Source organism: Sinocyclocheilus grahami, unplaced genomic scaffold (assembly GCF_001515645.1).
Source record: "Sinocyclocheilus grahami isolate Dianchi unplaced genomic scaffold, SAMN03320097.WGS_v1.1 scaffold116.1, whole genome shotgun sequence".
Classification (NCBI taxonomy): domain Eukaryota; kingdom Metazoa; phylum Chordata; class Actinopteri; order Cypriniformes; family Cyprinidae; genus Sinocyclocheilus; species Sinocyclocheilus grahami.
Window position 1 is genome coordinate 2385599 of NW_015505295.1, and position 12741 is coordinate 2398339.

At 35.8% G+C, this 12741-nt stretch overlaps 3 protein-coding genes across 5 annotated transcripts in view; 1 reads left to right on the forward strand and 2 right to left on the reverse strand.

Annotated features, from left to right (window-relative positions):
* Positions 1 to 5292, reverse strand: part of LOC107589448 (sialin-like) — a 9315-nt gene extending 4023 nt beyond the window's left edge. Inside the window, exons 1-9 of one of the 2 annotated variants that reach the window (XM_016277897.1) lie at positions 5093 to 5292; positions 4839 to 4918; positions 4526 to 4678; positions 3803 to 4023; positions 3424 to 3657; positions 3153 to 3327; positions 1916 to 2034; positions 1523 to 1684; positions 1306 to 1438 (exon numbers count right to left, since the gene is read on the reverse strand). In XM_016277897.1, the coding sequence (XP_016133383.1) occupies positions 1306 to 1438; positions 1523 to 1684; positions 1916 to 2034; positions 3153 to 3327; positions 3424 to 3657; positions 3803 to 4023; positions 4526 to 4616 (1135 nt within the window). In that variant the 5' untranslated portion in view covers positions 4617 to 4678; positions 4839 to 4918; positions 5093 to 5292. The other variant, XM_016277898.1, reaches the window with a different exon arrangement.
* Positions 5293 to 5404: 112 nt separating this feature from the next.
* On the forward strand, positions 5405 to 8494 carry LOC107589449 (palmitoyl-protein thioesterase 1-like). Of its 2 annotated transcripts, XM_016277900.1 has the most exons (11): positions 5405 to 5481; positions 5817 to 5945; positions 6225 to 6334; positions 6427 to 6554; positions 6651 to 6721; positions 7170 to 7272; positions 7377 to 7467; positions 7551 to 7649; positions 7719 to 7790; positions 7904 to 8038; positions 8231 to 8494. In XM_016277900.1, exons 2-10 carry the CDS (start codon positions 5831 to 5833, stop codon positions 8024 to 8026), a joined length of 912 nt encoding a protein of 303 aa, XP_016133386.1. In that variant the 5' UTR covers positions 5405 to 5481; positions 5817 to 5830; the 3' UTR covers positions 8027 to 8038; positions 8231 to 8494. The 2 variants fall into 2 exon arrangements, with proteins under 2 accessions (XP_016133386.1, XP_016133385.1); XM_016277899.1 differs by lacking the exon at positions 8231 to 8494 and having other exon boundaries at positions 5406 to 5481; positions 7904 to 8207.
* Positions 8495 to 9552: 1058 nt separating this feature from the next.
* Positions 9553 to 12741, reverse strand: part of cap1 (CAP, adenylate cyclase-associated protein 1 (yeast)) — a 10858-nt gene continuing 7669 nt past the window's right edge. Inside the window, exons 9-13 of the mRNA XM_016277901.1 lie at positions 11900 to 12072; positions 11516 to 11639; positions 11343 to 11425; positions 10339 to 10482; positions 9553 to 10256 (exon numbers count right to left, since the gene is read on the reverse strand). Of these exons, the coding sequence (XP_016133387.1) occupies positions 10173 to 10256; positions 10339 to 10482; positions 11343 to 11425; positions 11516 to 11639; positions 11900 to 12072 (608 nt within the window). The 3' untranslated portion in view covers positions 9553 to 10172. The remainder of the gene's footprint in view (positions 10257 to 10338; positions 10483 to 11342; positions 11426 to 11515; positions 11640 to 11899; positions 12073 to 12741) is intronic.

The window sequence follows — 12741 nt, forward strand, 5'->3', positions numbered from 1 at the left end:
AGAGAGAGAGAGAGAGAGAGAGAGAGAGAGAGAGAGAGAGAGAGGGTCACATCCAGAGCATGTGAGCGCTCCGCTATGTTTTCCGCTCTATGGACGTGCACTCCGCTCAGTCGCTCTAACCACCCAAGCAAGCGCTCCGTTAATATTCCGCTCACCGTAAACCAATTCAGATCCCGCTCCGTTCTGTAAAGAACAAATTTGCGTGCATTATATTACTGCTGCCTATATCTAGCCTACATTCTGTAGGACTACCTATTGTTTCGGGTCAGTTTTTTTTAATATAATATTTTAATAGCCCTAAGTGGTGTAGGCTAACATCTTCTGTACTCTGTAGTTCTGTATTTAGGCCTATATACAGCTGTGTGTTATCTTAGGTCTACAGTTTAACTGAGATTATTTAATAACTACGGAGCTCCGAATATAATTCAAATTAACAATTTGTTTCTACGACGTCAGCAGGTTTTATTTATTTTTTTATAAATGTATTATTATTTATTAATTTTAAGCAATAATGATTTTAATAAGTAATTATGAAATATAATAATTCGTTCCAAGATTTAGGTCTACTATAGGGAATGAACGAATTAACGTGGCCGTGATTTTGTCTGCATGTTATGATCGGGTCTCCGTACAACCGAATATAACCTTAGCCTACCTGTTTATTAATTTATTAAATTCAAATTAACAATTTGTTTCTACGACGTCAGCAGGTTTTATTTATTTTTTTATAAATGTATTATTATTTATTAATTTTAAGCAATAATGATTTTAATAAGTAATTATGAAATATAATAATTCGTTCCAAGATTTAGGTCTACTATAGGGAATGAACGAATTAACGTGGCCGTGATTTTGTCTGCATGTCATGATCGGGTCTCCGTACAACCGAATATAACCTTAGCCTATTTCTCCCTGCTCATTCTTAACTTTGATTTTTACTTTACATTTATGTATAAGGCTTGCAACTTCGTTGAAACAATATCTGAACTCCATAACTGCTCTACTATTCTTGATCTCGAACAAGCAAATCACCAAACGGCATTCTGAGTTGAGCGAGCGGCGCTGAGCGTATTGAGTGAGCGGAGCGGAATCTTCAGAATCTCTTAAGGAAATATTACCGCTCCGCTCTGCTCACATGCTCTGGTCACATCAGCAGCCTTGATTGGCATAAGTGTGTTTTAAAAACATTTAAAATGTAACAATTACAATTTTTTTTACCACTAACATAACTATTCTATTTCCACACTTTATACATGCACTCTGTCATCATAAATATGTTATTTATAAGATATTTATTATTCATACCAATAAAAGTAAAGAGTTTTCGGACAGCTGTGACACTCAGGAGCTCCCTCTCCAGGAGGTTGTCTGCCAGCACACCTGAGCCCACTGAGAACAGCCAGCCAGCCAGATATGGCAGAGCGGAGAGGAACGAATTCTGATTGACAAAACGAAATCAAAATGGAGTGAGACACAGGATTTAAACCAGGCTGATTTAATCTAAATATCTAAATTGCCTCACCTGTCGCAAATCAAAGTGGAGCACAGAGTCCATGTAGGTAGGAAGTGAGGTGAGGAGAGTGTAATAAGACCAGTTAGAGCACATCTGTGGGATGATTATGGCCCAAAGAGGCACAGAGAACATCATAGATAATACAGGCACTGTCCAACCATGTGGCGTCCCCTAAAAACAGAGAAAATATCGAATCAATATAAATGCCTGCAGATCTAAACCTCAGATTAATTATGCTGGAAATTCATGTTTGAGGATTCCTTTTAAATTCAATAACATATTCTAATACATATTCACATATAGTTAGTTATTTATTTTTAGCATGAATGATTTACTTGATGAATAAAGATTGAGACCAACTGTAAACATCATTAAAAATTCAAATATAAAATTTGTTCATACCTGTGAACCTATTGAGTTAATTATGTAACATTTCTCTCTGTCACTAATTCTTGGGTGAGTTCGGGGTTCATCTGACACCAAGATAAACCAAAACACTGCCCAGAGGCACCCGACACTACCTGGTGGTAAAAACACTTTCATGTATAAGATAGTATGCTATTATATTACATTAAATATGAAGACAAGAGTAAGGACTGTTAAGTATGTTCATATATCATATATGACCCTAGACCACAAAACCAGTCATAAGTAGCACGGGTATATTTGTAGCAATAGCCAACAATACAAAATTACAATACAAAAGGTCAAAATTATCGATTTTTCTTTTATGCAAAAATCATTAGGATATTAAGTAAAGATCATGTTCCATGACGATATTTTGTACATTTCTTACCGTAAATATATCAAAACTTAATTTTTGATTAGTAATATGCATATTTTCTCAATATTTAGATTTTTTTGCACCCTCAGATTCGGCCGAATATTGTCCTATCCTAAGAAACCATACATCAATGGAAAGCTTGTCTTTTCTTTTCAGCTTTCAGATGATGTATAAATCAATTTAAAAAAAACTGACCCTTATGACTGGTTTTGTGGTCCAGGGTCACATATATAAAACAATTACTTTCAAGCATTCTGCTTGAACTAGATGCTACACCAATAAATTTAGTTACATATAATGTTAAAAATTTTTGGGTCAGTAAGATTTTTTTTTAAAAGTTTTTGAAAGTCCCTTATGCTACCAAGGCTGCATTTATTTAATCAAAAATACAGTAAAACAGTAATATTGTGAAATATTCTTACAGTTTATTAATTAAATTGTATAATATGTAAAAAATATAAATTAATTTAAAAACGTTGCTATTTTAAAATATAATGTATGCCAAAGCTGAATTTTCAGCAGCAATTACTCCAGTCTTCAGTGTCATATAATCTTTCAGAAATCATTCCAGTTTTTTCAAGAAACATTTCTTATTATTATCAATGTTAAAAAACAGTTGTGCTGCTTAATATGTTTGTGGATATAGTCCTATATTTTTTCAGGATTCTTTGATGAATAGAAAGTTCAAAAGAACAGCATTTATGTATTATAAATGTCACTTTTGATCAAGTTCTGAATACTTGCAGAATTAAACTATTACTTTCTTTCAAAACAAACAAACAAACAAAAATCTTACTGACCCCAAACTATTATGTATATAAATGCATCCATAAGTTAAATGTCATTTTCCCTCACCGCAAGAGTAGAAGACCGCTGGCCACCCCAGACTATGGCAGATGAAGCCAGTGAGAGGAAGAGCCACAAAGGCACCAAAGTTAGAGCCTGCACCTGAGAACGTCATCAGACGAGCCCTCTCCAATGGAGGAGCCCAGCGGGCCCACATCGCCATCATGGCAGGAAAAGTCACACCCTAGACAAACAAAAAAAAGATACAGACTCAAATGCAAAGATTCTCTATTTGAGAATCATTGTGGAGCTTTTTTGGCTATTACAAACGTCCCCTAACCTCCCCAAATCCCTCAAGTGCACGCAAGGCAAACAGCCACGTGGCTCCAAGTTGTGCTGACAGTGGAGTGAGGAGAGTGAGGACGGCTGTTCCAAGCACACCACCACCAAGGAACAGGCTTCCTCCAAAGCGACCTGATAGGTAGCCTCCCGGGATCTGAGTAAACAGGTATCCAAAAAAGAAAGCACTGAGCAGCATTCCCTGCATCTCGGGATTCCATGGGTATCTTGGAATCTAGGAAAAGAAAATGAAATAGAGAGCGATTCGACAAGAACCAAGTATTATATATTTTTAAGTATTATAGGTTATAAAAATGCATGACACATGTGGAGATCCACCAGGTTCGGTGCATGAAATGCTGCATGCAGTTTATTCTTACCCCATCTGGCTGTTCTGAACTTTGGCTGTTGTTGTCAAGTGTATGGGTGGGTACTGGACATTCGTTTGATATATTGCTATTGGATGATGACTGGTTATTGGTTCCATTAACCATAGCAACCATGGCAACACTGAGATTTACACGTAGACCATAGACCACAGCAAAGCCAAAGAACATCATAGCAGCCAGATTGCATCGTACAGAGCAGCATTTGGGAGGCACTGTCACACATACAAACACATTCTGAAATTTTTAACAGTTACATATATTTAAAAAGATTATAGTCACTTAGCACACTACCATTCAAAAGTTTAAGGTGCACTAGATTTTTTTTCTTTTTGAAAGAAATGAATAGTCTTAATCAGCAAGGGCACATTAAATCCTGAAAAAATTTATCACATTTCCACTAAAATATTAAGCAGCACAACTGTTTCCAACATTGATAAAACAACAAAGTAATATCCAAAGAAAATAGAAATAGATTACACTTTAAAATATATTAACAGTTGTTTTAAATAGTAGTAATATTTTGCTGTGTTTTGATCAAATAAATGCAGCATTGGTGAGTCGATTTGGTAAGAGATTTCTTTCAAAAACATTAAAAAAAAAATCTTATCAACCCCAAACTTTTGAATGGTAGCATGTGTGACAAGACCTATTTAATGCACAAAACAAACCACCACATTTCATGCAGACTGCAGGAGGATCAAACTGCAGACCAACCTGTGATTTTGTCCGCTTCCTTCTCTAGAAGTGGTGCAGTGTCACAGTCCTGGTCGTCCGAGTTAATGGAGTAACCGTCTTGTAGTACCATGACTGAAAAGGTGTAAGTTTTGGACTGTACTTGATTTAGTTTAAGTATGACATCCACAAATCCTGAAACACAAACAAGACATTTCAGAAAATGCTATTCATCTCATTTGTGTTTTACAGAACAAATAACAAAGGTTAACGGAACAGATCAGCTGACATCCGCCACAACATCCAACATTATGTCAGGAGCATCAGTGAATACAGATGACATTCTTTGTCTCACCTGAATCCTGGAGAAAATAAAGATGCAATTCAGTTATTTTACCCTTCAAGAGCTAGTTTTGGGTCCCTCTATTGTCTTTACTAGACTCAGCATATGAAATGAAATGTAAAAAAAAGTTAGAAAAACAGCACTTCAATGTAAAAACGTGATACAAAGGTTTGTATTTTAATTTATATGTTACGTTATATACAAAAATAATGTTATGTATACCAATACAAAATTTGACATATGGTGCGATTTTTATTTATTCTTACCATTAACATGCTTCCTAAACAGATGTAAGATTCAGTCGCTGGATGCTTTAGAAAAAAGATGATTCGTTATCGACCCCTCCATAGCCATACAAACCGGTAATTACTTCTATAAGTGCTAAATGTTTAATACACCGACACCGGCTTCACGCTAATGTTGCATTTCAGCAAAGCCATAATTCCTGTTTTGTCTGAGCTTGTTGATCACATGACATCTTAAGACTTCCTGCTCTGGGAAGCATCATCATCTAAACACTCTGGACCGACTGACTGAATGTGTCCGGTTTAATGCTATGACATACAAGTCTAAGATCTGCAGCCATAAACGCATTTGTTTGACGTAAGCGCTGTTTTCGTCTGTCATGTGATTGAATGAACAGAAAGTTATCACAGTAAGTACACCATGGCTGTAACTGAAAATATTAGTATATTTAAGCATTTATAAACAATTTATAGGAATTCCTAGTTTAGCAATATTAAGGCTCCCGGCTGATTTCGAAGGCCATTGATGGCTAGGTTGCGATGAAACGGTTTCGTTATCGTCTTACTTTTGATCTGTTTGTGCACCATGAGAAAATCTTTTTGACATTTGAAAAAAGCGTGTCGTAGAAAGCCCACTCAATTAATTGTGGGTGACAACTTCACTTATTCACTTCCTTATTTCAGTGCTTTCTCTTCCTGTAAGCGTTTTCTGTTAACAGGGATGTACATGTGTTCACATCTTCAGGCTCATATTGAAGTATGGGTTTATCCGCGGCTCTTCGCCTCCTCGCTGTGTCTGGGTGTCTGTTGTTGCTGTGTGGCTCATCGTGGGGAAATAATGCCACAGTCCCTCTGGTGATATGGCACGGCATGGGTGAGACTCACATCCGCACTTGATCAAATAAATAACAGGCCTGCCTGAGTCATTAAATAATGTCAATCATTAGGGTAATATACACTTTTACTCTGATTACATAACTGATGATTGAAAACTGCTTATTATTTATAATATTAACATTAAATTGTCTCTCTGTAGTGCCATGACCTATGGAAACATGTTTACCATGGAAACATGTAACGATAACATAAACACACCTACTGAGTTTACCATAAAGAATTATCACTGTTATTTGTTCTTCTTCTTTATTTGCAGGAGACAGTTGTTGCAATCCACTGAGCATGGGTTCAATAAAGAAGATGGTGGAAGAGGAAGTCCCAGGGATATATGTGCTTTCCCTGATGATCGGCAAGACTGTCGTACAGGTAAAGCAGGTCCACATCCTCCATTCTTCTCGTTCCTGTTGTTGTTTAAAATAAAAAGGTCTGATTTAGCTTCTGTTTTTTTTTTTTTACAGGACACTGAAAATGGCTTCTTCATGGATGTTAATGAGCAGGTGTCTTTTGTATGTGATCAGCTGTCACAGGACCCTAAACTGAAGGGAGGCTACAATGCCATGGGCTTCTCCCAGGGGTCACAGTTTCTGTAAGGGGTTATTTATTCAGACCAGTCCTTGCAAGGGATTCTCAGAAGTCTTATCCATGTTGTTTTACCTTTCTATCTTGTTTAATGTTTGGTAAGACGGGCGGTTGCACAGCGCTGTCCAGATCCCCCAATGAAGAACCTCATCTCAGTCGGGGGGCAGCATCAAGGTAATATGTTCTCCTGCTCACCCTTTGGTTGATGTACTTGCTAAAAATAGCAGTACATTTGTTCCTAAAAATGGTTAGCACCGTGGCACAACAACCCTGTTTTGATTTCACAATTATGTTGCTTCAGGAAATGCAACCATTTTGAATTATTGAGTAAAAAGAGAATAACTTGAAAAAAGGATATAACATTTGCAGTCACATTACAGCATGTAACATTACATATAAACTACCATTTGGTAAGATTTTTAAAATGATATTTAACACTAATGAAAATAATATTAGTTCATAAATCTTAATAAATATGTTATCAATTAATAAAATAATTGTTTTTGTTGCTTTAACTAAAATTGAACATGATTCAAACATATCTTTTTTAACACTTTTTTTTGTCAGACGTAATTCTCTTCCTCTTTTTTTTTTTGTTTTTTTTTTTTTTTTTACCTCACAGGAGTATTTGGTCTTCCACGGTGCCCTGGTGAAAGCTCTCATATCTGTGAGTGGATTCGCAAGATGCTAAACTCAGGAGCCTACACCGATACAGTTCAAAAACAGTGCGTGCATGGCTGCTTTTGGCTTCTCAACAGACCATTTCATGATTTCAGTAACGCGTCTGAACATTCACTAGTCAAGCAAATTGATTGTCATTTGATTTTAGCTTGGTGCAGGCACAATACTGGCACGATCCCCTCAATGATGACTTGTATAAAAAGCACAGCCTCTTTCTTGCTGACATCAATCAGGAGCGGGTAAGCCACAGGATAAGGGAGAAATTATTATTAAAAATAGATATATTTGTGCATGTGGTCTAAATGAATGTTATTTCTGTCAGGTGGTGAATGAGACCTACAAGAAAAATCTAATGTCTCTGAATAAGTTTGTCATGGTTAAGTTCCTGCAGGACACTATGGTTGATCCTGTGGATTCTGAGGTACATTAGCCTCTCTTTTATTGAATTAGAAGAGGACTGAACTATTACTAATTGAATTGTCTTTATCAGTGGTTTGGCTTCTATAAACCTGGTCAAGATAAAGAGCTGGAAACACTGCAGGAAAGTGCTATTTATACAGAGGTAAACTAAAGCTTCTTTATTATCCACATTTAACCCATTTATATATGTAGATTTTATATATATATATAGAGAGAGAGAGAGAGATTTATCTACCTTTTATTTTGTTTGGTCAGGATCGCCTGGGTCTGGTAGAGATGGATTCTGCAGGGAAGCTTGTGTTCCTCGCCACTGATGGAGATCACCTGCAGTTCACCCGAGAGTGGTTTAATGACAATTTACTTCCCTACCTACGCTAAATACAGTAACAGGCTTATTCCTAATGAGGGAGTTCACACACACACAGTCCAGTGTCTGCTGACTTAAGCATGCTTCTAACTACGGCCTTTTGAGTCTTATACAATGTCTAATATACAGAAATGAAGCCAGACTTGCTTGTTTTATTGCACTGATCTGATTTTTATTTGATTTATTTAATCAGAAAAACATCCTTATTGTTACAGGCTTATTCCTAATGAGGGAGTTCACACACACACAGTCCAGTGTCTGCTGACTTTAGCATGCTTCTAACTACAGCCTTTGAGTCTTATACAATGTCTAATATACAGAAATGAAGCCAGACTTGCTTGTTTTATTGCACTGATCTGATTTTTATTTGATTTATTTAATCAGAAAAACATCCTTATTGTTACTCCAAATTTTAATTTGTTCTAATTGTGTACTATTTTTCAGTTAATTTTTGTTAGAGAATAAAACTTTGAATCTTACAAACCCGGTGTCCTATGTTGCATTTATTTATGAATCGCATAAAGAGTGTACTATTACACTAATTATTTAGAGACTAATATTAAAATGCATCAAACTTAAACATACTTTGCAAAACAAATATTTGTAAACTGGTGCTATAGCTTGCGCGAGACAGCAAAGTTTCTGATAACAGGATATATTTTGTCCTATGTGTAGACAAGTATTTATGTATTTTTCATACATTAATTTTTCATTTATTGTTAAACAGTTTGGGGTCTTGAAGATTTTTTGAAAGAAATCTCTTATGCTCAAAAAGGCTGGATTTATTTGATCCAAACATACTTCACTATTTTTCTTTACCATCACTTTTGAATAATGAAATGCATCCTTGGTGAATAAAACGCAAACTATTACAGCTGTATATGTTTTACAAATGCTCATTCTAGGTTCTGTTGTTTGTTTTAATTATGTTCTGTGCCACATCACCTTTCTGGAAATCTTAAACCATAAAATGCAAGATGCTGGACTCTTGCAACAAAATGTATTTGCCAATTATATGCAATAAAGCACATCAAAGACTAAAAAAAAAAGTGATGTTTTTTATTGAAACAGTTTTAATGATGTTTGTTCTCCAGTACTAATTCTCGGCCAAGTAAAGACAAACGATACAAAAGAAATTCCATACTCATGGCCTATGGAAAGTAAAAGTATTATGGAAAGTAAAGATTAAGAGGTTGGAATTAAAGCCTAAACTAGTTAAAGCATGTGATGAGAGCAAGAGGTGGACTCAGGTCATGTAAATCCAGTATCTGTACAGCAGATAGTCATCAGATATCAGACATGGACAGTACCATGAGCATCACAACGTTACGCTGTGTGTCCTTCTCTGCCTCCTCTCCAGTTTGTGCCAAGAACACAAGACATCAAAACACATTCCACACCTTTCCATCATGAACCATGGAATGTTCATTTATTTATATTACAGGGAATGTGCATGTGCTCTGGAATACAATATGAAATAACGAGGGAAATGAGAATTCCTAAAGCAACTACTGTTTTTTTTAAAACATTGTTTCAGTGTCACGATTGGAAATATAACTGAATCCTGTAAGGCGCCAATTGGTCCTCTAAGATTTGACACAAATCTTCATTCTAATTATGCCTAGAAAAAAAAATGAATAAAGTTACAGTAAATGTCTGCATTGGTGGTCTGTAGAGGGACATTTATGTGCTTCAGATCTGAATTGCATATGTCAAACAGAAAATAGAATGACCCCCAACAACACCTGCCCCCTGACCAGAAAATGCAAATGAAAAAAAGAATCTAAATGACATCAAAAAAAGAAAATCTGATTAAAATGACTTGCTTCCTCATGTTGGCCATTCACATGTTATTTTGCTTAGTATGGCTGCAAGACAACAACAAAACATGAAAACACCTCAACTGTTGGCAATCAATTTCAACTGCTAATGTTTTAAATCAATGGAACAGAAGAGAAAGGAGCCCTGCCGCTGACTGAGCAAGTGCTTGTGGTAAGCAAGCGGTCATGTCATTAGCTGAAGGAAGATATGATTGCCGCTGCGATTGGCTGATAGGAGAGTGGACCTGGTTGGCATTCCATTCTACTTTGTAGTTTAAGCTCGTTGGTCAGTCAGGTAGGACACTGCAATGGGGGTGGTCTTGCACAGGCTGGTCCTTTATCCCGCAATTTCAGTTGCTGTGGTGACCAGCTTGCTACCGTCCCATACAGTTTTGAATTGTTCAGGGACTGGGATCTCAGTCTGGAATAAAACAGAAATAGAAAAGCAATTACTCCTATTCTTATAATCGTTATAATCATAGACGATTCACTCCATTACTTACATATTCTCCATCCTTGTTGGGCACCAGCACATTCATCTCGGAGCTCTTAGCGCTGACGATTTCACATGACAGAGAGTCCTTGCTCAGGTACACATGGCAACCATCTGTCTTGTTGATGGAGATGGTTGGCACCTTACCCATAACCTGGAAATCAACAGAAGAATAATGACTCAGAATATACAGATGCACAGAGTAATAAGAAAGAAAAAGTGGCAATATCAAGATATCTGGGAGTTTAAGAGAATTAAATAGAAGACCTTTAATTCAAATTCATATTTTCGAGAAAACATCAGTGCGATCAGTTCCACTGTTTTAAACAGACTTCTTTATTTTTTACATTTTAAACACATTTGTGATGAGTTTTATAAATGTGATGAGAGGGTTGTTTTAACGAACAAATGCAGTCACAATCAGTTCTGTCAGACCACCCAAGACTGACGTTAATAACTTAAAACATTCATTTGTATTCAATTAGTTCAGAAGAGAATAACATTTATTCATATGTATCGGTATGTTAATACATTAATAAACAGCCATATTTACCTAAACATACAAAAATGTTGAAAAGAAAAATGTTGTAAGTGCATTTACATAGGTACTTTAAATTTATTTATTTAAATGTTGAATACTTTTTACGACCATTTCTATGGAAGCTTGCTTTTGCCACAGGATTAAAAAAAACAAGAGTAATTGACTTTTTATCATGCAATTCTGAGTTTATATTTGGCAATTTTGAAAAATTCACCATTTGTTTTTTTTATTCTGTGGTGGTGGGGGGGGGGGATAATATATATTTAATATATTATATATTAAATATTTAATATACATTTTTTTTATATATTAAATAAAATATTTAATTTTATTGTGATGGAAACAAGCTTCCATTTAGGATCAAATTAAAATAAAAATAAAAAAGAGATCAAGACATTTTTAAAGCTTAAATGATACTGCAGATACTCAACTACATCTATAATGAGAAGAGTACAAAGCACAAGCATACACACCTGGACCTTAACATCTTTGCAGTTGATCACCTCAACAATACCCACAACATCTTCAAAGACCAGACCCAATTTCTTACAGTTATCTGAAAAGACAACAAAAACTTATGTCTGAACATTCTACCAATATAAAAACAAAGTGAAGACTGCAGGAACAAATGGTAGTGCATACATACCTAAAGTAATGGAGTTGATCTTCCCCTTCACCTGTAAAGTGCTGTTGTTGCACTTGAAGGCATAAACCACCTGCTTCAGTTCTGTGTCACTGATCACAAGGCCATGGGCGCCTTCCTGATTTTCCTGTAGGGGGGAAAAAGGGGTTCTCTCTTAGTCGTATTCTTCAATTTACTTGACCGGTTTGTCTGTCATGTCTTCACAAAAATTCCCCCGTCTGTTTAGTTCTATACTAAAACAGCTAAACTTTGCTTAGTATCTTTTCTACTGGCATGTATAAAGTAAACATATCTAAGATTGAGATGGAAAATACCTTTCAGAATGGTATTTTCAACAATAATTTCAGCTGCATACACAGACTATAACAGGCATACTGACTCACTCACCACTTTCCATTTCTTGCCGTCCAGCTCCAGCACTGGGGGCAGAGTGCGGGCCGGGCTGGCTGCTGCTGTGGGCCAAGCAGCGAAGGGTTTGGGCCCAGAAGGCAAAGGACCTCCTTGAGCTTTGAGCACAGGATTCTTGTGCGTCTTCTGGTTATCAGATACATGCTTCAGTCCTTAAAGAGAGTTAAAAGATATTATAGATAGGATACATCATAGATAGGATATCAAAGACAAGTCTTCAAAACATTCCTGTGCCAGGGAACACAAATACTGATAAACCTTATACCCTTTATTTAGCATTATTGCTATCAGCCTATTATTATTAATATTAGTATTATTATTGTTCTTTTAGATTTGTAATCTTCATTTGTTGGATTTTTTCCTCCGAGTTCAGCCTTCCGTGTGGAAGGACCACTGAGTTGGACAAACAAGAGACATTTGACTGTGTTTCTACGGACTACTTATAGATTGCTTGTGGACTCAGTTCTTTTTATTGCCGTGTTTGTATGGGTGGGGATGGGATAAGTATATTGGGTACTTGTTGGTAACTTCATTGCGAGAAATAATAAAGTATTTGAAAAATTAGTTACTTTGGATAAAAGTGTTTGCCAAATGCACAAATAAAATAATAAAAAAAAATAAAACAATAATAAATAATCATTTATTACAAATGTTACAATCAGGGTTAATTTAGTTAACTAAAACTGAAATTAAAACCATAATAAAAAGTGTTACTTGAAATAAGACAAACATTAACTGAAAAAAAATACAAAAAAACCCCACTTTATATCAGGTTCCAACAACATCGCTCATTTTGTTTAACTTAATGTACTAAAATAAGT

Coding starts and splice junctions, on each gene's coding strand:
- LOC107589449 (XM_016277900.1), top strand. CDS start 5,831: ATGGGTTTATCCGCGGCTCTTCGCCTCCTCGCTGTGTCTGGGTGTCTG. Junction 6,555..6,650: donor TCCCAGGGGTCACAGTTTCT/GTAAGGGGTTAT, acceptor ATGTTTGGTAAG/ACGGGCGGTTGCACAGCGCT. Junction 6,722..7,169: donor AGTCGGGGGGCAGCATCAAG/GTAATATGTTCT, acceptor TTTACCTCACAG/GAGTATTTGGTCTTCCACGG.